The 25445-nt window shown below is 39.6% G+C and overlaps 1 protein-coding gene across 1 annotated transcript in view; it reads right to left on the bottom strand.

Moving 5' to 3' along the window:
- The window catches only part of LOC140075436 (uncharacterized), a 127849-nt gene that overhangs the window by 29878 nt on the left and 72526 nt on the right, over nt 1-25445 (bottom strand). The window contains exons 7-9 of the mRNA XM_072121350.1: nt 6668-6783; nt 2573-2651; nt 591-737 (exon numbers count right to left, since the gene is read on the bottom strand). Coding sequence (XP_071977451.1) covers nt 591-737; nt 2573-2651; nt 6668-6783 — 342 coding nt within the window. The remainder of the gene's footprint in view (nt 1-590; nt 738-2572; nt 2652-6667; nt 6784-25445) is intronic.

Here is a 25445-nt window from a genome sequence, read left to right as displayed (position 1 = left end):
GATTTCAATTTGGGCATCTGTGTGGCACAGATGACCCGAATTATTTTGACCAGAATTCTGGATTGTCACACTCTGTCACCACCAATTAATAAGACTGGCACACAGAGCATCGGTCATGGGGAGGAGCTAAAGGTGACTGTTAGTTGGGTAGTTGCCCACGTATACAAATACTCTTATGGGGCTGTTAAAAATAAACCGGATACTGCTCAACAACAAAATAACTGTCAGATGGTAACCTTAATGACATGGTACTTAAAGTGGGTGTAAGTAAGTTTTGTGGCTACTTACAACTAAGGGCCTTTTTATATCTCCGTTAGATCTTTAGTTATTTCCTTCAGTTATTTTGAGACAAAACAAGGAGCTGTCCAACACAGAGACCAGATGTAAGTCTTTCCATTATATCTCATTTCTGATTAGTTCCTGGAAAAACACACGTTCTGTATGCACAACCACACCTGGTTTTGGCTGAAAATAAGTGACTGAATTAATTGAAAATTGAGATGTGAACTGTCCCTAACATGAAAAATGATCATTTGACCAGATACAACCTTCATTTACTCTCATATTCATAAGACAAGTAATCATCTTACTTGTGGGCTTTTTCTGGAGGAAAGCAGTTGTGATGTTGCCATAGTCTCTTGGGGTAACAGCCAGCTGTCTTCATGCTGGAACCTCCAGTTTAGATGACGTGCCAGCTTCTCATCAGGGGTCATCATGAAGCTTCTCATGTCATCCATCTAAGGCCACATGAGAAACATAAAGGAATGACTACACATATTGTCATATTGAGAAAAAACAACACAGAATTCTTCAGATTAAATCAAGTGTAAATTTACCGGTCAAAGCCGCTGCGGACATGGTTTGGATGCAGTAAAGAAAGTACCTGCTCTGTACAAGATAATGTTACACTAAGGTATTAAACTAAAGGACAAAGTGACAACGCTATAAAATTTTGTGTCCAGATCAATTGACAGTGAAATGCTGGACTGTGTAATATTTCCAAGAGGGACCATCAGGCATAAATCTGACGCTAATAATGATATATCAAACATCATTTTGAGAATGTCACTTACATCCAGCTAATCCCACCGACATCACTTAAATACATTTGGGATTCGAGAATTTATGATGTATACCTGTATCTTACTATAAAGTGGCGCTTTAGTTGGAGTTACAAAAAATTTCATATAATGGAACTGTATCAATAACAGCTCTAGGACACTAAAAACAATAATTTGGTTTTCTGAAGTGAAAGTACTGGAGGCACAACGAAGCTCATGTCAGCGCATCAGTCTTTACTAACATCTAGCTGCCATTCATTTAGAATTTGCTGGAACACAAAGAATTTAAAGCTGTAAAGTTATGGGCCCAGATATATTATTGTGTCTGCACCAGTTTTCACATATCTGGGCCATTGTGTTTTGTCAAAAAAATAAAAAGGGCCCTCACTTCTGTCCTTCTGTGTCTATTCTTTATTTCATTTTCATGACACCAGCATAGCAAAATGTAGTGAATCACGCAAGTATCTGACACATCACACAACAGAAGGAAGGAATTACAGATCACATTATTTATTTACACAACCAAGGTGAGCTAATTGGAAGGCTTCATTCATACATCATTTTTCTAATTTATTTAACAATTCCTGACATTCCCTTAAAACTGAGGGATAAGACATATCACACAGAATGCAGATATGTCATCCTGCTACTCTTACTCCCTGCTGAAAATGGGTGGAGCGATCAACAGTGATGGTATAGTCCATCACTGGGTACTTCCCTGAGCCTATGCTCAGTGGAGGCCGGGGGATAGATGCAATTTTTGAATTTTTGGCACTGTCTCCCATTTCCTCCAATGTCCTTTGCTGACCGTTTACGTCACTCAGCAGAAGGCACCATCCTGTGTTTCCTGCAGTACAGGCGGTCCCCCGACTGAAAGATACCCGACTTACAGACGACCTAGTTAAAGAAGGACCCCTCTGGCCCATGTGACCTCTGGTGAAGCTCTCTGGATGCTTTCATTTAGTCCCAGACTGCACCTGTAAGGTGTCTCTAATGAAGTTTTATTGATAATGCTTTGTCCAATTACAGCAAAAAAAAATTGAAAATCAAGTTCTCACTGGGGCAAAAAAAAAATTGTATCAACAATTATATAGAGCCTAAATGTTGTTTAGAGCTGTGAAGAAACTAGAAAAGTAGTAGAAAGAAATTAAAGGAAACCTACCTAAAAGTGATAGTTCTAACTCACATATACATGGCACCAGCTCAGGATGAGCATATTTTCATTAATGCAGGAAAACCCTTTTTTATACCTTATATTAAAAGCCGTTTCCTTTGTTTCATTGGCCTATGTTTATTCAATCTAATTGGATCCATTTGTAAAAAAAATTTTTTAAATAAACTGAAAAATTTTATACATTTGTAAAGTAAATAAACTGCACCCTTTTTTGCATTTTCCTTACCTGTATCTTTTGTTAAAACTTGCATAACGCTGTGGCCGTTAGATGGATTATAAACTAGAAAAATATGTCTCACAGAAAAGTCTGCCATTACTGAAAATTGTCTCGTCGTACCTGGTATAAACCTCTTCTTGTTTTTTCTGTACTTGCTACTCTCTTGTCTAGAATTGAAAACTTCTTTAATGGTTCACAGCTGAAATAAAAAAAAAGTTTGAGAAATATCACACAGTTTGTAAAGTCTATCCATATTGTACAGTATATCCATTATTCTGGGCTCCAGCTGTGTCCAGGTCCCAAGAAAAGACTAGGCCCCAGTGAAGGATGTTGCAGATAACTAATTCAATACATAAAGTTTCCCTATGCCTTACATGACAATAGTTTATAAAGCTATCCAGGAGTGTAACCACTATATATATACAGGCAGTCCCTGGGTTACGTAGAGGATAGGTTCTGTAGGTTTGTTCTTAAGTTGAATTTGTATGCAAGTCGGAATTGTATATTTTATAATTGTAACCCCAGGCAAATTTTTTTTGGTTTCTGTAACAATTGGATTTTAAAAATGTTGAATTGTCATAAGAACCAGGATTAACAATAAAGCTTAATTGCAGACACCTTTGGTAAGTGTTACAGCTGTTTATTGAAGCCTAAGGCTAATGTACAATAAATTACCAATTACCAGAGGTCCGTTTATAACTATGGGTCGTCTGTAAGTCAGGTGTTCTTAAGTAGGGGACAGCCTGTATATATACTTGATTCAGATGCTCTAGTGTTGAAACGGGTTTGTTAACTCCTCATGTTGGTTGAAGCTGTTTTTATTGGGATAAAGGATGATTCATTAAGAACTTTCCATGGAGCGTTCTCTTGAGTGCCAGTTCTGTACATATTGCATTAGTATAGACTTACGCACCTATATTTATTGTCAAAGGTGCTCCCGCGACCCATATGACTGGTCACCCGTGCCCCTCATGCCCCGCCAGCACAGCACCGGCGACACTCACATGAGCCCGTTCCAGTTCCTGCTCCGGCTGTGCACAGGTCCTAGACTCGTAGGGTGCGCATACACGCTGGCTAGTGAAGATTTTAAGGAGCAGCCCACTGCTGATTGGTGCTGGCCATTTCCAGGAAATTGTTAAAAACCGGCCTCTCCCAGCATTCCTATGATCCTGCTTTACGTCTGTGTAATTCGCCTTGGCTGCCACTATGGACAAAGTCACACCTGTGGTACGACCTGGTGGCACCACGCCTCATCAAGTGCGACCCGGAGGCTCTGGTGAAAAACAGATGCCACTTAGATTCCAGTCCCAGGTATTGGCTTACGCCCGGGTCTGCGGGGTTAACAAGGTGGCCCCTGGAGCCTGACATTTATGCACAGATATACATTTTTACATGCCATGACCCCCTGACAATATAGCAGCTGCCCCGGCTGCTACCACTGTAGTTACGCCCCTGAAGCTATCCTACCATACTGTATGTAGGGAGTGGGGGTAGGTATCCTATAAGTTAATTTCAGGCCCTCTAGTAGCAAATTATGTTATTTTTCAAATTATAAAATGAGTTTCGTGTGAATCTCCCCTTTAAATTAATTCTATCATATTTTATCACATTAGCACTTTTCCTCCAGCTCTGTATAGCACCTTGTAAATTATAATATTTGCTGCTCAGTGAAGTTCAGCTTCGAGTCCATTCATACATTCTCATTATAAATCTTCTTCCCTATCTACCATTGCTAATCACTTCATTAGCTGGACCCAACTCTGTACCCCAAGCCTCACCTCCACCATTGATTGTGAGAGAGAGGGCAAGGTGCACATAACAGAGTACAGATCAAAAGAGAGGTGGAAGCATAGTGATGAATCATAGAGATCGAATGAAGGATACTCCAGAAAAGATAAGCAGATTAGACAGCGCCGGCTGACCATTTCAGAGCTGTTCATTCTCCCATGGGTTCTGTGAGTGCATATAATAATAAAAATAATAATAATTGTGCCCATCAACCCCCCCCCCCCCCCCCTTTATATGTCATGCTCACTGTATGGGTTTCTTTTTATATATGGCACTTATTGACTGTAATACATCAAAATTTAGTCCAGCATACTTTCTCTTAGTATGACCTGTAGTTCCCAAGTACCAAATAAATTAAGCATTGGGTCTCATGTCAGTTCCATCTAATATGATTGCTACTTTTCTCCAATGGATGAGCCTGAAGATAATGCACGAATCATACTATTTCACACACTATTATAGGGAAACTGCTCTACATGTGATTTCCCATATAACTTCATTATTTCTCTACTTAATGCCATTCAGGAAAATTTCTATTTTTAATCTGTATTCTAATTTTGCAGTTGGTACACAAGAGGGATGTTCTAAGCACCTGGGGCGGCACCTGGGGCGCTATGATTCCTCCCTGAACCACTGAGTCACTGTATCCGTTCTGTATAAAATATGGTCGGTTGGCAAATGATGTTACTAGAAGGGACGTAACTACAGCGGTAGCAGCCGCTATGGGGCCAAAAGTGGCAGGGGGCCCCGTCAACCGACCTGACACAATAAAGAATGGAGGATGTGCACCATTGTATCTATATTGTACTGCCCATTGTCCAGCATAATATGTATATAACATATACTGTGATGTATATATGCAGTATCTGTGATGTGTATATGGTGTTTGTATACAATGTATGTGAGTATGTTGCACATGGCACTGTATGTGTGTGTATATGCTGTGTGTGCACATGCGTGTACTTATATGTGATTGTAACTCGCATGTGTGAAGGGTGGGAAGGGGGGCCCCATGCAGTAGCCTGCTAGGGGGCCCTGTCTCTCCTAGTTACGCCACTGGTTACTTGCTTGCTAAACTCCAAAATCCCTGGATACTACACATATATACAGCAACATACAGTAACCAACCATATGCACATATTTTACATGTATTTAAAATTATTTTATTCCGGTCCCTTATAAAAAAAAAAGGGCAGAACCATTAAACAAGCTCTTGGGTCCCTCCTTCCTCCTCATAGACTGTAAACTCTTGAGAGCAGGGTCTTCACTCCTTTTGTTCCATATGATTATATTATTACATTGTAATGTCTTATTTTATTTGTATATGTGTTATTTGTATTTGTAAAGTGCTACAGAATATGATGGCACTACATAAATAAAAATGATTGTTATCATAGGCTTCTATGTTACTGCGGTACGGAATGGGTAGCACACGGCCATATTAATACATTAGTGTGAAAGGGGCCTAAGTAGAAGATTTGTCTTGTGAGAAGCATATAGCCACACTGGAAGAAGGAGAGTGCAGTGATTAGGCAGAAAAAGCTGTTCTCCATGTGCTGAGGACACTCTGGTAAACTAATTGCCTCATTAGCATAAAAAGTAGACTGAATATCTAGGAAATGACATAATCACACAAATAATTAAGGTGCATATATCTTCAACATGCTGCCAGTAGCTTGAAGGGAACCTGTCCCCACACTATTCACAAATACAGTGGCAGTGTTCCCATAGAGCCTTATTTACTAACTGACACCCTTCTTTTAGCTAAACATTGTACCCCTCTGATTCCCATACATCCAACTTTATAATTTGACCTGCTCAATCCAGCAGCTCCCCCCCTTGTTATCTGTGCATGCAGCAGAAATGTAATGTGACCAAGGTAACATCATCGCAGGTCCTTCAGCCTTCTAACATAAGCAAACTGTACAGCAAGCATATATCACATGAAATCACAGCAGCAGCATGGAGAGGAGGAGAAAGCCCTGTAGGCTGCTGTTATTTTTATGCCGTAAGGTATGTGCATGGGGTACAGTTTGTTAATGTTAAAAGGCTAAAGGACTTGTGATTATGTCACTCTGGTCACATGACATTAGGCCATGCCCCTCAACTCTCTCTAAAGATGCATAGATACCAGGAAAGTTACTAGGGCTCCATAGGAACCAGGCACTAGCTACATTTGTAAAAATGTGGTGTCAGGTTCCCTTTAATACTTGGTGCAGCAGACGCTCTCCCTTTAAATGAGGCTCCATGCTAACCTTAGGATTGCGCTACAGCTTTACAGACCTTTACCAACTATTTCCTTGGTTATAACATGGTTAAAATAATTCACTGCTTATTTATATAAATACGTAGATGACAGTTCTTAATTTCATGTTTATGACTAACCCTGCTCTGCTTTATCTCATGTGTACAAAGCTAGGAACTTACGTTGCAAGTAAATCCAGGAATTCATAGAGCTGAACTCTTCCATGCTCCACAAAACTTGGTCGTTTCTGCCTCATATACATAGATAATTTCTGTGGGGAGACCACTGATCCACACATCTACAAAAACAAGTCATACAATTAACCATTTGACCGAGAAGATGTTTATGCCATAGCCTCTTATTTATACTACCCATCCTTAGGGTCCTCTGGGGGGGGCATTTAAAGGATACACATAAATAACACTTGCTAACTGCATGATATGTCAACTCTCATTCCTAATCCATCCTATGTCCTCCTCCTGTCTGTTATCCGGCAAACACCAGCTATATACCAAGCTCCAGGCTTCTCTGCAGTCACATTCACCTTGGACCTTGTATATAAGATGGCGGCTGATGGCTAGTTCAAGCAGCATTATTTTTATTTATTAAATTATTGTTATTCTGTTCCCTTATAAACAATGGCTGGACCATTATACAAACTCTTATACCTCTTGTGCCCCCCCCCCCTCATCCTCATAGACTGTAAGCTCTTGAGGGCAGGGCCCTCACTCCTATTGTTCCATATGTTTGTACTCTGTAATGTCATATTATATTTGTATATGTCCCCTATGATTTGTAAAGCGCTACAGAATTTGATGGCTCTATATAAATAAGGATTATTATTAAATAAAATGGGAATGGATTATTATGACAACATTTCCTGTTTGTGGCACAATAGTTTATGGAATAATAGTTTATTTTTTCCAATGAGGAGGTCATGTAACACTTATTGAGAATTTCATAACAAAAACAATGGTGTGCTTTGTTTTAACGTAACTTTATTCCTTCATGAGTTATTTCCCTCTTCTCATACTCTTAATACATTGATAGTAACATGGCAGAAGAAATGGTATCACAGACTTCCAGTATCCATTGTTTCAGATGCTGCACATCTAGTATCTTCACAGCATGGACCATTGCCTTCGAGATGTGCAGCATCTGAAACAATGAATACCGGAAGCCTGTGTGCTAGCACAATACAATACAATGGAATACATTTTATATGCGGTCATAAACTTAAAAATAACTCATGAAAGTTATTTATGAGAGTAAAGTTATGTTAAAACCATTGTTTTTCTTGTGAAACTCTCGATTTGTTTAATGTGTTACATGACCCCTCTACTCATTGGAAAAAATAAAGTTGCATCCAAAATGGCCGACTTCAAAATGGTCAACACTCATCTTGAAAAGTTGCCCCCCTCCTGTCTACTAATGTGTCATAAACAGAACGTTGATGTTACCAACCATTCCCATTTTATTTAGGTGTATCCATATAAATGGCCCATCATGTATATTGCTGCTATACTTTTTTAGGATTTAAAAAAAAAAAGAAAAAAATTTAAACCAAACCATATTTTTATATTGAAAAAATGAGTTAGATTAGATTTACTAAGACTATATCAAACTCAAGCAGCTATTAGCCTACATAGTAACTTGGTTGAAGGTTGAAACACAGCATACAGTAAGGCTGTTATACAATGTCAATTCACAGAAGGTGTATCTATGGGTCTAATATACATACAAATGTTAGTCTGGAAAAAAATGTCAGGTAGTTTTAAGACTAGCATTTATTTAGCTTTGTCTTCTCAATGGGAAGAGAGGACATCTTTGCATCTCTGACAGTAGGATCTGTTATCTTGAAGTTCAATATACATGACCCTTTTTTGATCATTCATCAAGTGAGATTGGGACACTCATATATATTGGAAGGTTGGCCAGTAATGTGGTTATCAATGGGTTTGTTCAACATTAAAGGGGTTAAAAAAACATTTCTGCTTTCTTCCAAAAACAGCGCCACACCTGACCATGGTGTGTGTTTGCATTGCAGCTCAGCTGTATAGAGATGAATGGAGCTTAGTTTTAATACCACACACTAGCCATGATCAGAGGAGGAGCGTTTGGAACAAAAGTAGCCATGGTTTTTAACCTCCCGACAACACCTTTAGTGTAATGTATATTACAACCTTAGTAGGAAGAGGAAAAATATACAATGGGCCCTCTTCTGCCATGCAACACTTTACAAAGATTCCTCAGGACTTCTTTCAAGGTTCTGAATATGATGTATAATATTTATCAAGGGCAGAAGGCAAATGGTCAGATTCTACTATGTAGAATCATTTAGATAAATAAAACTCTAAATTTATACTAACCTATGCTATGTTTATATTAACAATGCCTTGGCTAGCATTCTGAATAATTTCAGTGGTGTATGCAAGTTAAATTCACATTACCTAGCTCCCTGCCAGCAGGATGTGGTGAGTCCAGGGGAAGGGGCAGTGTGGAGGAGGAGAAGAAGAATCCATGAGGAGACACAGGCACACGAAGGCTGCAGCTGCACCACATGCTGCTGGCAGGGAGCCAGGTAATGTAAAATAAACTATTATAAACAACTGAATTGATACAGAATGCTGACAAAGGGATTTTTAAATCAGCATAGCAGAGGCTATTGGAACCTGCCACCAGCTAAAAAATACATTCCTGGTGACAGGTTTGTTTTAAATTATTCTTCCCTCAACTAAAGCAGTAATCTGTCCTGCATTTCCTTACAGCTATGAGCCATTTGTCCTGTTTACACTTACGCCCCCTCCTTAGAACAATATTATTCCCCAAATTCTTCCATTATTCAATACTAGAACCTGTAAATAAAGAAAATCAATGTCTCTGTTAAATGCTGTGCCAGCTCCTTCTGCAAAGGAGTGACAAGGGATTTTATAAGCAATAGTTATTGTATCCAATAGATGCTGGGGATATTCACACTAATTCCTAACAGGTCACATGGAAAGGGGGTATCACAGTCACATTACGAGCTACTTTTATTAATATAAATGTTTATTTTTCCAGTGTGTCTTCCAAAGGAGTCATAAAGTTGAGTAATACTCTTAAACAAAGTGCCATGTTTCATTGCCTTAAACACCATATAATTCTCATTATTTGTTTTATTCCCTATAAAAACATGTTTATGTAATTCCAGGGTTAAGTGACAAAAGCCTATACAGCGCCGGCATGAATTACACATAAAGCACAGCCGTCTGCATTGTGTGGTAACGCTCTGCATAATTGTACAGGGAAGACAATGTTTGTACAATGTAATTGGTAGAAGCCTGCGGTGTACAGGAGTCAATAAGGAGATCCGTGGCTGCGACATGAGATTGGAGGGAAATCTGTTCTGAGAGCTAAATCTCACATAATTGTAGAGAACCTCGCTGGAAATGCGGATATTAATCAGGAGGACTAAGATGTAGGCGCCAAATTATTTCACTCGTCTTTGAAATTGTATCTTAGCACAAAAAAAGTCCAGAGAAAGTCTCAAATTCAGAAGCCGGGAGTCTATTTCCATTTAGACAATGATTATGAAGTCTAAGTGACATTGACTAAATGGGATTGTTTAAAGAACCAATGTAATATAAATGGATGGATCAATCTCATATATAGACTGAGCTGATACTGTGACTTTCTTATATGAGTGTCCCCAGGTTATTCACAGCTTCTCTATAGCTTACCATGAGGAAAGCTGTTACACCATGATCAGTGGCTAGCGGCACACAATAATATTGGTCACATAATTATTCCTTGTCAAGAAAGCAGGTCCAGTTAGATGATTCATTTCAGCTTATCAAGCTTTACCTACATATACTTACTTACAGCCCCCAATTATGTGTGTACATATAGTGAAGGAGCCCTGCAGACCACATTGGGGCACATTTACTTAGAAAGACTCTTCCCGTGTATAATGCTGGGTGCAACACATTCACTAAGATCGTGCGCTAGAAATCATGAATCTGTCGCTTCCCTGCACTGGCCCTACAGAGTTCGCCAACTTAATGCTTTTGTGGTGCACCTTTAACATACTGCGCTTAGTCCAACTGAGCACCACCACACCAGTTAATTTGTGTAGCATGGAGGCCATCGCAGCTGCACGACAAAAGGGTCATGTGCGACACATTTGTAGACACTTCTTAAAAACCTGTGCAAGCCTAAAAGAATGTATAAATTCCGACAGAAGTGCGGCGCAAAGCCCTTGGTAAATGTGGCCCATTATGTCAATGGTTGTCTACATTCAGTGTATGCCCTGTAACAGATCCAACTGTTCTGTCTTATTTACGATTTTTTCCCCTTCCTCATTGGGGGCACCCATAAGCGAAGAGGCTTTGTGTTTCAATAAACAGTGTTCATTTTACTAATATTTGTTTCTAAGTGGAGCTGATTAGATTGTACACAGTGTCCTATCTGCAGGCAGCATGTTATAGAGCACAAGATTCTGAGCAAATGGTATCTGAGCATTAATCAATTGTGGCCCAGCATTTGTGATTTTTGGCACAAGAATTGTGCTATAATTTACACAGGGATGTTCGATCGTGTTGCAAGGGGTTTGTGAATCGCCGCAGCACCAAAAAAGGTTTAGAACGTTCTCCTCATTCATGAAGGTGAAATAGAACTCTATAGACCAGCTTTTTACACCTGTGTGTAAAGCCAACAATTGCACCAAAAAAGTGTAGGGAAATTGGAAGCACAGGAAAAGTGTCTGGAGTTCCCAAACTATGCGCCAAAGAAAAGGGCGTGTCAAAAAGGACAAATATTGTGGCGCTGACACTCCATAAATAAGGCGCAACAGGTGCAGCAAGACAAAAAAAAAAAAAAACACTAACAAAAAAACTTTCCGAAACAGAAAGTCAACGAAACTGCCCTTAGTAAATGAGCCCCAGTGTCTTAACTGCATCCAATATTGTACATAGTATTCTATCTAGAAGCAGGCTGTTATAGCTGGGGGAGCTGATTAGATTCTACATAGTGTCCTTTGTACAGGTAGAATCCTATGGAGAGGCTGAGCAGATTGTACATAAAGGGGCAACATCCCCCATCCGGGCCTAGCCTTTTCTTTAGGCCTCTACCCAGCCGGGGCCCAGAATACGGAAGTGTCTGGCGACTGCAGCCTAGGGCACGCTGATGTCACGGTGCCTGGTATGGGGACCGGAGGGCTGTCCTAAAGCCTGGTAAGTTTCCAGCAGGCGGTGTGTACAAGAAATAAGGAGGTAGAGGCTGATGTACTGGTTCTCCCTGGGGCAACCCCTCAGGTGTCTGTAGGATGAGTCCTTGGTAATGGATGGGGGAGCCTGTGGTGGTAAGTAGCCATATCCAGGGATCAGACAGACACAATGTTGTGCAAATCAACTTACAGTTCTTTATTGAGCTTCAAACAGTATTCCTCAGTATGGTGGGCTCAGAGCCTGGCAAGGTGGCTCCAGGCTGGAGGATGGTGGGCTGCTACAGCAGCAAGGTTGCGGCAGATATCTGGTGATGGAGGTCTGCAAGCTCTCCCTGTAGAGACCTCAGAGGAAAGAGACCAGAACCTTCCACACCCAAGGTTTATATAACCTTGGGGTGTGTCCAAGCATTTCATTGGCCAACAACATTTACATGGTTAACTGTTGCCTTGCCAGGCAATATCTACAGTTGCAACTTCATAGAGGGTTTGCGACTCCCCCTAACAGCTCCTGACCTGGAGAGCGGGCTATTCGCAACTACCAGCCTGCCTATGTATTGGCAGGGGTGTTGCACAGGCAGCATGTTATGGAGCAGGGGAGCCTGATTCTTGCTTATTGCAGTTTCCTATAACTATCTTGATACTGGGTTTCCTTCTGTATAGAGGGTTTTAGCTGTCCAAATATGTTTCTTGCCTCTAAAGCATTCTGTACCACAGAAAAGGTTAACATTCAAACTTCCTGAAGCGGGAATGGACTGTAATATTTCTATTAATTTGCCTTGTATTTTCAGACATGAGCCATTGATAAGCCCTGCACTGAGGCCAGGATATAAGCACGAGGTGTCTCCATTCATTTCCATTGTTGTCATGCATGCAATAAATGTATCTCAGCTTTCTTGAGAAAGTGAATTTTGCAAACGCTGTACATGCTTGCGGGGTAATTTTCAACAGATTTTAGTGACCGGCTTTAATTAGGGAAGTGGAAAAACGCTGTCTAAGCATATCTGGGTGTTACTTAGCCTGATTAATTATCCTCTCTATAGACAGTTCCTCCCTAAGAGCTCACATTGTTTGCCATTGTGTAGATCACTTTATTGATTTGTATGTTTTTCAGTCTTACAACTTCTTTAAGGAAATTGGTGAGCGCAAGATAATAGATATCAAACCACATTTTTACTATACACAATAATAACTGATATTACTCAAGGAGGACTCTGATATTGTAGGTAAACCAGCAGCTGACAGCACAACCTCCGAAAAATAACTTCTCGAGCAAAAGGAAATCTACCATCAAAATCCAGCATGATAAACCAGGGACACTTAATCATAGACCCAGGCACAGTGACTGGGGTTTTCTTATATTTGTTATCCTTGGCCTCCTTCCTTTTAAAATCAACTATTAAAATTATTTTCTAGCTGATCAAATATATAATGTATAGGAATTTTACATCTGCTATATCTCTGAAATGTTGAGGGGGAATTATACAGAGTGTGTGGGGGGGGGGGGGAGATGATGCTATGTGGGGGAATTTATGGGACAGTCTGGTACTACCCCATATGAAATGGTTAGTTCAACTTAGGCTACATGCACACATGGCGCCATGGAGAGGAGGAGGAGTGACCCCTCACCATAGTGATGCATGGCGTATGGCACCGTAACATGGGGAAAGAAAGGACATGTCCTATCTTTTCACCATGAACGGAGCGGTACGGTGCCGTTCCATGCAGCCATTGCCGTCTATGGGGGATGTATGTTTGGCTGCAAGCTTGCGGTCGTACATAATTCCCCTGGTGGTCGTGTGCATGGGGCCTTAAAGGGGTATTCCCATTACAGTAAATTAATGTTACTGTTTGTATTATAAAAAAGTTATACAACTTTCCAGTATACTTTCTTAATAAATTCATTGTGGTTTTCTCGATCTTTGCTTACTGGCCTTCTATAGAAAGCTTCTACATCCAGTGGTCACACAGCTCTGATTACTCTCTGTGATATAACAAGCTGTGCACTTGTGTGACCATGGTCAAATTTCTGTCCACTGGATGTAGACGTAGAAGCTTTCTAAAGAAGGACAGCAAGCAGAGATCTAGAAAACCAGAAGTAATTGATGCAGAAAATATATTGGAAAATGGTATAACGTTTTATCATAACAACAATAACATCAGTTTGCGGATTTGGGAATACCCTTTTAAGGTCTGTATATTTTATCAAAAGGCCGTTTTGGCAATCTAAAACTATTGTAGATTTGGTTCTCCCAACTTTTCAAGGTTGGGAATATCAGGCTGATCAGTGGGGATCCCAGCTGTTGATCAACAGTATAAGAGATTGTTGAGCACATCCATCAGTTATCTCCAGCACTTTTATTCACTGTCTCTGAGTTCCGGAAATACCTAAATGTTACGCTCAGAAACTTCTGACAATCCCATCTATTGAAATAGTGGCAGGACATTCTCACCCATTAGTGAGAACTGGACCCCTTTTCTTTGTTCTCATGATCTGTGGGGGTCCCAGCAGTGGGGCCTTCACCAATAAGCTTGGTATCCCCTATCATGTGAATAGAGGATAACTTAAAAAGTTAGGTCAACCCGTTTAAGAGTGTGTTGTACATATTGCTGTATATTTTGTTGTACATCTGCGGCTTCTATGTTTGTTGATCTTCCCATATAACATGTGAGCAGCCCTTCTTCTGAGACTAGACTGCCCCTTGAGCTCTTAGTGAGAAATCTTTCATCGCCTTTTCTTTGATGTTGTGTTTGCCTAATGATTGTAATTAATTTAATCTAGCTGGAAAAGATAATGGCTTATGTCAAATTCCTTCCTATTTTATTTTGGTGATTTTACTCCTGAGATTTATTATATTATCACTGAGCACAGAAAACATGACACAGGTTGAATTACAACATGGCCCTTGGAATAAAACCGTATCAAATCCTTGTACTCATAATAGGGTGTTAATGTTAATTGTGTGTCTCATTTATAAAGTGGGTTAATCTGTGATTTGGTTGTACATCACACACACACATTGGTCTTGTCAGAGTTCCAAATTCCATCAGTCATGGTCAACGATAATTTGGTTGTCATTGCAAAGAAACAATCCATGTTTTCCTAAGCACGGACACCTATATACCTTCCAAATTGTTAACCCCCTATCATTATCAACGTATTAACCCCCTATCATTATCAACGTATTAATCAATGTAACCAGTGATCCAGCTTGTTTTTACAAAGTAACAGATCCACAAATCATTATGGTCTAAAACCCAGAGAATATTAACAAGTTAATGTTAGTATCTAACTAATCCGACATTTATATTACTGTATATAAGTTCATTCTGAATTTGTGTGGTTTGTCTAGCATTGTTCTCGTTGCTTATGCTACACTGTATAAGATGGGTCTCATGAGTACTAACATGAGTTAAAGAGATTTGCTACTAAAGAGGATTGTTCAAGGATATACATACTACAGAGGTTAGTAATGAAGAAGGAACGGCTATCACTATCTGTGGTAGAATAAAAACAATATTTTTTATTGTATAACCTATGCATTTCAGGTTGACTGACTCTTAGTCATGGGACCACTCTTTTCAAATTACCTACCAGGTAGGTGCTGGACACTACTTCTTCATTACTATACTTACCTTCTGGATGCCAGTGGGTAGTTCTTTTGCATTGTCCTGAAGAGCTTCCATTTAAACCCAGCATGACTGTACCTACTGAGAGGTTTGTAGAATTTGTTTTCTATATATACCTTAGAGGTTTTCTATACAGCAGTTGTGGAGCTCAGGTTGACACATGTTAGAGAAAGATTCTCTCCAAAGGAAAAAAGTCAAGTTGAGAAATATGGAAAAGTGACTAGCTGCAAAGACCAAAAACATTTTGGATTTCATAGACACATGGAATTAGAATGGAGAGACATGATACAGTCTTGATTGCCACTTCATTCAAACCAAGGTACGGTAGTGAGGAGGAAGGGAAAACTTAAGATCTCCTCCTAGATCAGTAGTGGCGCCAAAGTTCATACATTTAAAGCCCATCCAGTAGATAGTTAATAACTATGTTGTGGTGTCAAGCAATGACAGAAGGGGGCTCCATCATGTTAGTTGATGTTTTTTGCACTGTTAAAGATTCTATCCAGAAATGATCCCCAAGGAGACTTGGAGGAATAAAAACCCTTATGCCTAGTATTAAGCTTTTCCGGTTTTATTGTACTATAAGATTCTTGCCTGCAGACCATACTTCACTTCATGGACAGGTTAATGAAATATAATAAACATTGAGACAAAGTTGGAGGACATTTCTTATAACCAAAAAGGACAAAGTTTTCCTATTAGTTTCAAATTGTCTGCTACCAGCATGTAATTGGCACATAATAAATGAGCTATTAGCGGTTAATTCATTAGACGCTAGCTGTTACTAGAATGCAAACTAATATTTATTGCAATTTAATTAGCTTTCCCTACCTAACATTAAATGCCTCTGGTTGCCATATAATTGGAATTGATGAAGTTGGTTAGGTCAATTAGATGGTGACAATTTTACTTGATTGCTAAATAACATGGTCTTTTTTCAGTCTAACTTGTACTGCCCATAGTTTTGGTCTTTGACTATTTGGGGAATGATAAATGAAAATGATTTTGTGTCCGATTAACTCTTTTGCTACCGGGGGATGACATGGAAACTATAGTAAAGGCCGAATAGACAGGTTTTACCCTGTGCTGTGCACACCTAGAATACATGCATCAATCTCAATATCTTGATTACAAGCAGGCCAAAGAGCTATGGGAAGAAATGTTAATTTATCTTCTTACTTCCTGCAGCTGCCAGCTACAGATTGAAGGTTAAGTTAGCTCAACGTCATTGCGTTAACAAAACTGTCCCACTAATCAGAATGGGAAGCGCATCCCTGAAATGTATTACCTGACAAGTGGAGAATGACTTTGAACAAAAGAAAATTTACAGGGCTCAAGTAAGGAATGGAAAAGCCTAGAAAAATCGAGAACACGAGGCTAACTAGTAACCAATATTCATCTAGTGCAACCACCAATTGTTGAATTCTTCAATGGGTTGTTTCCGTGGACAAGATTGCCCATGGAAGACCATTCTTGAGTCCTTAGCAAGTTCTTTTATGATGGAAATAAGGATCATCAACACCATTTTTTAAAATCATATGTGAACAACATTACGAACATTTTGGACAGCATAATCTGTTGATAATTACCCCTTAAACATGATCTCAGGCCTTTACTACACAGTTTTTGGAATTAACGACATACAAAAACTTTTACCCGTTTCCCCACATTTTTTCATTTATTTTACATAAAGCTAAGATATAAATACTTAATTATCTACAGAAAGTAAGTGATGCTTGATACCAGGGGTATTCAGGAGAACCATCAACTTTCTTTATTAGATATTTCCAGCTATCGGGTAATGTTATTTTCTGAGAAAAATACTGTGAATAACAGTATTGTTTAAAGTGATGGCCTCAAATGTATGTAGGAATCGATCTTTCCAATTGTGCTTTGGGCCCTTTTTGTAATTTTATCAACTTTGGTTTTCCATTTATGCTAACAATGGTTATCTAGTAGGACATCTTCAGGAACTTGCTGCAAACGTAGAAGGAATTGAACTTCCTGAGGAAGTACATACATGACCATGCATTATTGTACACCACATCACTGTTTAAAAAGCATCCAGTCAAGGGAATTTGGGACGCATCTGTCATGAGGCAGGATGAAGTTCCTGTCTCAGGCGGCAGATTGCGGACCCTTGTGGGGGGCGACGGGTCACAGCCAGTAGTACGGCCTTGCCAAATGCTGGCAAGTCCGCGCTACCTGAAAAATCAATTACATTGGCGCCTTTAAAGGGAACGTGTAATCAGAAATTGGCCTAATAAACCACTACCAGTATGTCTCCAAGCAGCTGGACAGCTTCTAGATCATGTTTCTTTTATGGACCAGTGTGGTAGCATCATCCAGAAAATCAATACACAGAGAGTTTAACACTGAAGTCAAGCTTTCCCTGCATCTGAATGCCCCATTCACTGTAAGTGATGGTCCTGCATTCAGAGACATCATTGACCAGATCTTCTGAAGTTGTGGGGCACTGGGCGACGTTGTGTATATACTGAAAGAGGCTGTACATATACTGGGTGGAGGCTGTGTATACTGGGGAGGCTGTGTATACTGTGGGTCACTGGGGGACAGTCACTATATACTGTATGTAGGGATCGGTATATAGGGGATGGATTTTAATTAAACCGAGTGGCCTTTATGGTGTACTGTATATAATGTAATTTGGGAGTATGTATATGGGGGCTTCTATAAATAAATTAGGCGAACTGTATATAAATAAATCGGGTGTGTATATAAATTATCAGGGTGTTGTAGGTTAGGGGGTCTGGAGTATATAATAAATTGTGGGTGCTGTACATTTTCAATTCTTGCCATAGTCAGCAAAAGGTCTACAATGGGCCCTGCCTAGAATGCATAGAAAAATAAAAAAGCCAAAATAATCACAAACATGTTAGGCATCCCAAAATCTCTGGTCTATCAAAATATAATAGAGATTATTCCCCTCCATGAATGCTGTAAGTGTCCCAAAAGTGTCCAAATGTCCAAATTTATACTTTTTGACAAATTGACACTTTTCTTCATTTTGCCTCAAAAGCTTGTAAAGGTTGTACAGCTGTACATAGGATATCAATGAAAATGTCATCCCATTCTGCAAACAATGACCCCTTATCCAACTGTGTATATCAAAGTATGATATAGCATTGTTTAATGCAAGAAAGATATGACATTTTCTACAGGCATTAAGACACCAAAACTATGTACATTTGAAATTTCTGTGATTGTACTGAGCCAACGAATAATGGGGAAGTGCCATCTGGACCACACAGTAACACGGTAACAATTTTACCACATTTGGAATTGTTTTCTAGTGCAAGGCATAGCATATTAAATGGTGTAACTAAAAAGTGCAATTTGTCTGAATACAGCTTTGTATATGGAAATATAAAATATATGGTTTGGGAAGTGGGGAATTAAAAATTAAAAAAAAATAAAAGTTAAAAAACAAAACACAAAAACCTCAAAAACCCCAAGCTTCAATGGGTTGAAAAAATTGAATATTTATCAAGTGTGATTTACTTATATAGTATAACTTATCTTTGGTTCTCCCAGCACCTAAATATTTTCTAAAAAATACAATGATCTCATACCCAGTGGCACCAAGGTTTACTGCTCAGGTTTTTAAATACATTCAATAATTAAAGGTGTTGTCCACTTTCAGCAAATAATTGATATTGTTTGTATAAAGAAAAGTTATCCGATTTGCTAATATACTTTCTGTATAAATTCCTCCTGGTTTTCTAGATCTCTGCTTGTTGTCATTCTAGAGAAAGCTTCAATGTTTACTCCAGGGTTTACTTGTGCACCTCCCTGGTGTCCATGCACATGGACAGATTTAGATCCACTGGTGTAAACATATTGGGGCACATTTACTAAGGGCCGTGCGTGCACATTTGTTGGACTCTGCACTTCGGGGCTTAAATGACCTGCACAGGTATTTAAGCAGTGTGTGCGCTGCGATTGTGGAGCACATGACCCTTTTTGTGGCACAGCTGCACTGCTTCCATGCAACACAAATTAGGCGGCGTGCCGTCAGACGGTCCGACTGATTTGGACTGAACGCAGGATTTAACTTTCAAATTGTTTCGCAAGCCCAAGCACAATGATGCACCACATAAAAGATAGTGACTCTGTTGGACCTGAGCGGGGAAGGGACACACTCATGATATCGGGTGCATGATCTTAGTGAATCGCGGCACGCTGCATTATAGATGGGCAGAACGCTTTATGTGAACTCCGGTGACCGGGTAAGTAAATGTGCCCCAGAATCTTTCTGTAGAATGGCAGCAAGAAGAGTTGTAGAAAACCATAGATATAGACAGTATATTGGAAAATTATAGAACTTTTCATTACACAACCAATATCAAATATTTGCTGAAAGTGGACAACCTCTTTAATGTTTTGTTAAACTTTTTTAAATATAAATAGTTCTGAATGGACAGGTGAATATTTATTTTTGGAAAAAAGTTGGTGGATGTCCATGAATAGACACAAGTGATCCTACTCTTAGAACTTTTCTGTACTCCACCTTGTTGGCTTCTTTTACAAAAAAAAAGTATTTTGTTCTGCAAATACGGGGTTCTGCAAGAACTGACCCACTGCTAATGAACTTCATAGGCAGATCATGAACTGCAAGGTATAAATCCATCACATCCATCTTCTTGTCAAGGTAGTTAGTCAACAGTCACTACCTAATGCAAAATCAACAGTTCTCTATTCTGCCAATAAACAGTCACTGCCCATAAAGGGTTTCATCCTTATGTAAGGTGGCACTGGTCACCGGATACTATAATACAGTGACATGGATCCTGTGTCCCTCCTTCTTATATGTGGCATTACATCCCAAGGACACCTTGAGACCCGCTGATTTCTTGCTTTGCTAATTGAAAGAGACAGTTAATTGATCACAGAAATGCAGTAAGAATGCAAATGGACCATCGTGTCACTGCAGGACAGCTGCATCCTACCTCTAAAGAGGGTACTAACATTTTAAAGAAAACATTGCAAAAGTTATAGTTGTTGAATGGTAGGGGGACTATATGTTCTTAAACCAATGTTACGGTATTATTGTGGTTTATGCATCAGTTTTAATTTTTATCTTTATAGTATTATTATCCTGTGTCAATATCAGGACAAAACATGTTTACAAAGTTACATATTTGGTGATTGATGGAGGGACTAAGAGTGCCTCTATTTTGTAGGCACATTTATTGGGTAGCCACCTAAATATAAAGTTGGTCTTATAAAGAATGTACACCATTTGAATTTTTATTTACTGTCCCCAAGAAAAATAAATGCAAGTTTGCAAACAGTCTTATTTATAAATAAAATGTTGTGTTGACATTTTCTATGCGGACCCATCCAGTCCCATGGTAACAGACTACAAACAAACTTCCTGTAGTCACATCTTGCAGTCCTGCAGCTTTGTCAGTTTCACACTTTTTACTAACTCTAGTAAAAAGTTGTATATAAAAGTTCTTATTCAGAACATATGCAAAATCACCTTGATGTAATAGATCATTAGTGTACACATAAGAATCATTGCCCTTCCTAATAGGGTTTGGGAGTAGTTATCATAGAGGGAACATGCAGACAGTAGGAAAGGTAGTCCTCTGTCCTGCTGACAGCAGGTCACGTGACCCAACATTCCCGTTGACTACAGACAGACTTAAAAATAATGCTTTATGGCAGTGGTGGCGAACCTATGGCACGGGTGCCAGAGGTGGCACTCAGAGCCATTTCTGTGGGCACTCAGAACATCGCCCCAGGACAGAATTCACCAAATAGGACCAAATCCACCAAAACTTCCTGCAGTCCCAGGAACTTAAGAGATGCTGCTCTCAGCACTATTTTAAAGCGACACTTCATTGGCTGTTTGGAACTGCAGGAAAAGTGAGAAGGTGCTGACAGAACTGCAATTTCTTTGGAGGTTCTCATTTTGGACCCACCATTCTTCCTCTACAGAGAGACCCTGGAGAGAAGTCTGAATGTGCCCTCCTTCTTTCAACTGTATTGGTTGCTTTAGGGGGCCCATACGATTGCAAGATGCAGAAGAACAGGTAGCAATAAGTTACTGCTTCAAATGCCATGTTGACACTTCACGGCAAATAAATGGATTTTGGTTGTAGTTTGGGCACTCTGTCTCCAAAAGGTTCGCCATCACTGCTTTATGGGATTAGAGTTTTGTAAATACCCTGGTAAGTGTGTGTGTGGCCAACCCCTGCCTTGAACTGTGCACAGGTCTGCCACCTGCTGGACATTCATCCTTATAATCAGGTGCGCCTCATATATGAACCTAGACATTTTAGCAGGTATTTATTGATGGTGCACCTTATAATCCGGTGCGCCTTATAGTCCAAAAAATACTGTACCAGTGACTGTCCATTCATAAAATGAATAGGGTGTATGCATACATTTTTGCAAGGCAATTGTTTTCTCTTGCCCCATCTGTCATTCCTCATATTTAAGAGGCAATTAGCTACATACAGTATTTAGGTCTCTATGTTTCTTCTATAATATTTTTTTATTTCAAATGTGTTATACATGTAACAAAAACTAATATAATGTTAATAGTACCTATAGCTGGACCTCTTAATGATTTAAATTAAGTAGTTTTCCAGCTACTGACCTAGGCTCCTCAGTATTTATCATGCACCAGGCATTATGACACAATATTTCTGTATTTTTTGTTCTCTTGATCGTTTTGAAGGCTCTCTGTGGTGATCTGTATGCAGAGGTCACATCTCAGAGCGCTAGCAGAAATCTGTCAATATAAAAAAGGCTAAAAGGACACAGAGCTCATTGAGTTTGGACCCCCCCTCCTCTCCACCCTCACCTCATAATAAAGTTATAGTGAGACATTAGAGACTGTGAGATCTATTCATTCTGTCCCCCTATAGTACCCTGCCATTGACAAAGCATGATAGCTATCTAATGCACAATAATGAACTTGTACAACTTACAACGTTGACATAATAAGTGAGAATTCTGCAGGTAAAAGAGCAATAACATGACTCAAGTTCAAATTTTTGGTTCTTGAATCTTGATTGTTGATAATATCATTTATGCACCATTTTTTTTTTGTAAAGTGGACCTGTCGGGCAGGGCCCCTGAGCCCCAACAAATGTATAATGATGTATGTGTGAACCATTTGTGCTGGGGCCCAGACCTGCTGGGGGGACCCACAAACGGCTGTACATAAGGAATCCATGAGGTTAAGGGGGGCTGTATCTAAAGAATCCACAGAGGGTGTGGGGGGCTGTATATAAAATAACCATGACAGGGCTGTTATGGTAGGATAAGGAATATTTTAGTCGAAAGCGACAGGAAACTGTTTTAGTATTTGGTTTTTTAATGCTGCCACGTGATTTGACTGCAAAGGGGCTTGACTGTTAACCTGGACCCGAACCTGCCTCTGGGCCCCGGGGCAATATTTCTCACACGGCCCCCCATCGTTTACAATAGATTTGCATATATGAAACACTACCTTTTGTCATGCTCATGCTATAATAATAAAATAATGCTGCAGTCTGTTATTTTTTACATTATACTAGTGAAAGAATGACAGACGGGAACCCTCAATGCATGGATGTCTATCATAAATGATGGTGAATGTAAGTGCTTCCACTTAACACTTGACAATAATGAAGACCAAATGTGGTGATGTGTATAGAGTCTGGATGCTGCTAATCAGTCCTACCCCCGACTCCATCACAACGCACAATAGAAATTACTTCAATGCACTATATGACACACCAATGCATATAAGAAGGTTACTCAGTGACTAAAGTATAGGTAAGACACAGGTAAGAGTGGAAACTAGTAACTTACAGGTGATAACCTTCTCCTTCGGGTACAGTTGGTACATGATGATTACTCTCGGCTATGACTGAAAAACTTAAACTCCTCCTGTCTCCTCCTAAAATACTCCTTTGGTTATCATACCAAACAGACCCCTCACACCACACTGTCACTTACAGTATGATGTCATCTGTATAACTGTACTACACCCCTAAATAATGCTTCCCCCACAACTTACCATGCTGTGCACACCCCAATCAATTATAATATATTTTGGACCAAATAACTTTTATTTAATGCAGTGCCCCTAATAATTATATAATATTATAAATTACAATAATAATTCCTCAGTAATGTGCACTTTGTGCCAGATAATCCAATACTGTTCACCGCTCTTAGTAAATCTGGTCAGTTTTCAGGATGTGACACAGCTGTAACATTTTTTTTCTTGGTACTTTGCTTCATGCTGTTGTGACACAATTTTGGAGAAGCGCGTAATAAATGTCACACAAACTCCGACTAAGCCCGCACCGCACCGCACACGTTTAGTTACACCGATTTTTTCAGACACAGCGCAACCGCCACACAAAGCTGCCACAAACACCTCATAATTACATTTCAGAGATCCACAGACACTTTCATTCATTCAAACTTAGACATTAAAATGGCGCAGACACAGAAATATATTTGGGCCAATGTGTTCACTGAATAAAAGAAATACAGAGCATAATAAATTGTAATTTTAATAACTTATTTAAAATCAGGTATACTATACAGGCAGTCCCCGGGATACATACAAGATAGGGTCCGGAGGTTTGTTCTTAAGTTGAATTTGTATGTAAGTCGAAACTGTATATTTTATAATTGTAGGTCCAGACAAAAAAAATTTTGGCCTCAGTGACAATTGGAGTTTAAACATTTTTTGCTATAATTGGACCAAGGATTATCAACAAAGCTTCATTACAGACACCTTACAGCTGATTATTGTAGTCTGGGACCATAGTAAAACATTCAGAAAGCTTCACCAGAGGTCAGAGGGGTCTGTCTGTAAATGTGGGTTGTCTGTAAGTCGGGTGTCCTTAAAGGGAACCTGTCACCAGAAGACCCATTTTTAGCACTCCCCCAGTCCCCACAGAGCATAGTACATACACTGCCAAAGTGTATTTGTATAAAAAATTGGTTTTACAGAAAAAAAGATATGTTATATTGTACCTTTCATTAGCATCTGCTGTGTGACTAGGCAGTTGCCTTTTGGGAGGGGCTGGAAAGGAGCAGCCCCCCCCCCACCCATGGGAAACATGTGACATTTTCAAATATATGAATAACTCCCCTCACTCAGGATTGGCTGTGGAGGAGCAGAGGGCATCGCTAAACCTAGTGATGGGTGTGGTTTCATATATTTGAAAAGGTCACATAGAGAAGCTGTTCCCCAAGGGTGGGGGGAAAACTGCTTCTTTCCAGACCCTCCCATTTGGCAACTGCCTAGTCACACAGCAGATGCTAATGAAAGGTACAACATAACATATCTTTTTTTCTGCAAAACAATTTTTAATACAAAAATACTTTGGCAGTCTATGTACTATGCTCTGTGGGGACTGGGGGAGTGCTAAAAATGGGTCTCCTGGTGACAGGTTCCGTTTAAGTAGGGGACCGCCTGTATATAATATGATAACTTCACCCTCATACAGAATCCTGGCTCTTCATTAGGAGGAAATTATCATATTATAGATAGTATCCCCTCATTTTAAATATGATATTTTATTATCACCCCTTTTTCCTTGGATATTAGCAAATAAAAATGGATATTGTGCCCCCAAAATAAATAAATTCTCCCCAATGTAAGTTATAAAATTATACTTCTAAATAGCTCTATGTATATAATCAGTATTTTATGCAGCATCATTTTGTTTTTTACAGGGAGCTAAATTAGTGTGGGGGCAATTACTACTATTGCATACCAATATATACTATAGTACATAGAGGACTGAAATGACTGGTCACAGCGCTTAGGAGAGGGGCCCAGGTCAGGCCTCCTTTATTTAGCTATGCAACCAGGGTCTGCACAGCACGGTGAGCGGGGCCCATCTCTGTCTACAGCCCCAGATGCTTCCCCTGCCATTGTGAATGTTATGCCCCTGGCTTATACCAATGGAAGCACCAAGTTTTATGAATTGAGGTTCAGGAGCAGATTACTGACATTAAATTAATAATGTGCATATCATCTTCAGCACAGGAGAGATCAGCTGTGATAAAATAGAAATCATAAATTACTAGAACTGAGCTGTGACCATATATACAGGATAGGAGTAGTAGTACTGTCCAGTGACCAT

This window comes from Engystomops pustulosus, chromosome 8 (assembly GCF_040894005.1).
Source record: "Engystomops pustulosus chromosome 8, aEngPut4.maternal, whole genome shotgun sequence".
Classification (NCBI taxonomy): domain Eukaryota; kingdom Metazoa; phylum Chordata; class Amphibia; order Anura; family Leptodactylidae; genus Engystomops; species Engystomops pustulosus.
This window is presented reverse-complemented; position numbering and strand designations above follow the sequence as displayed.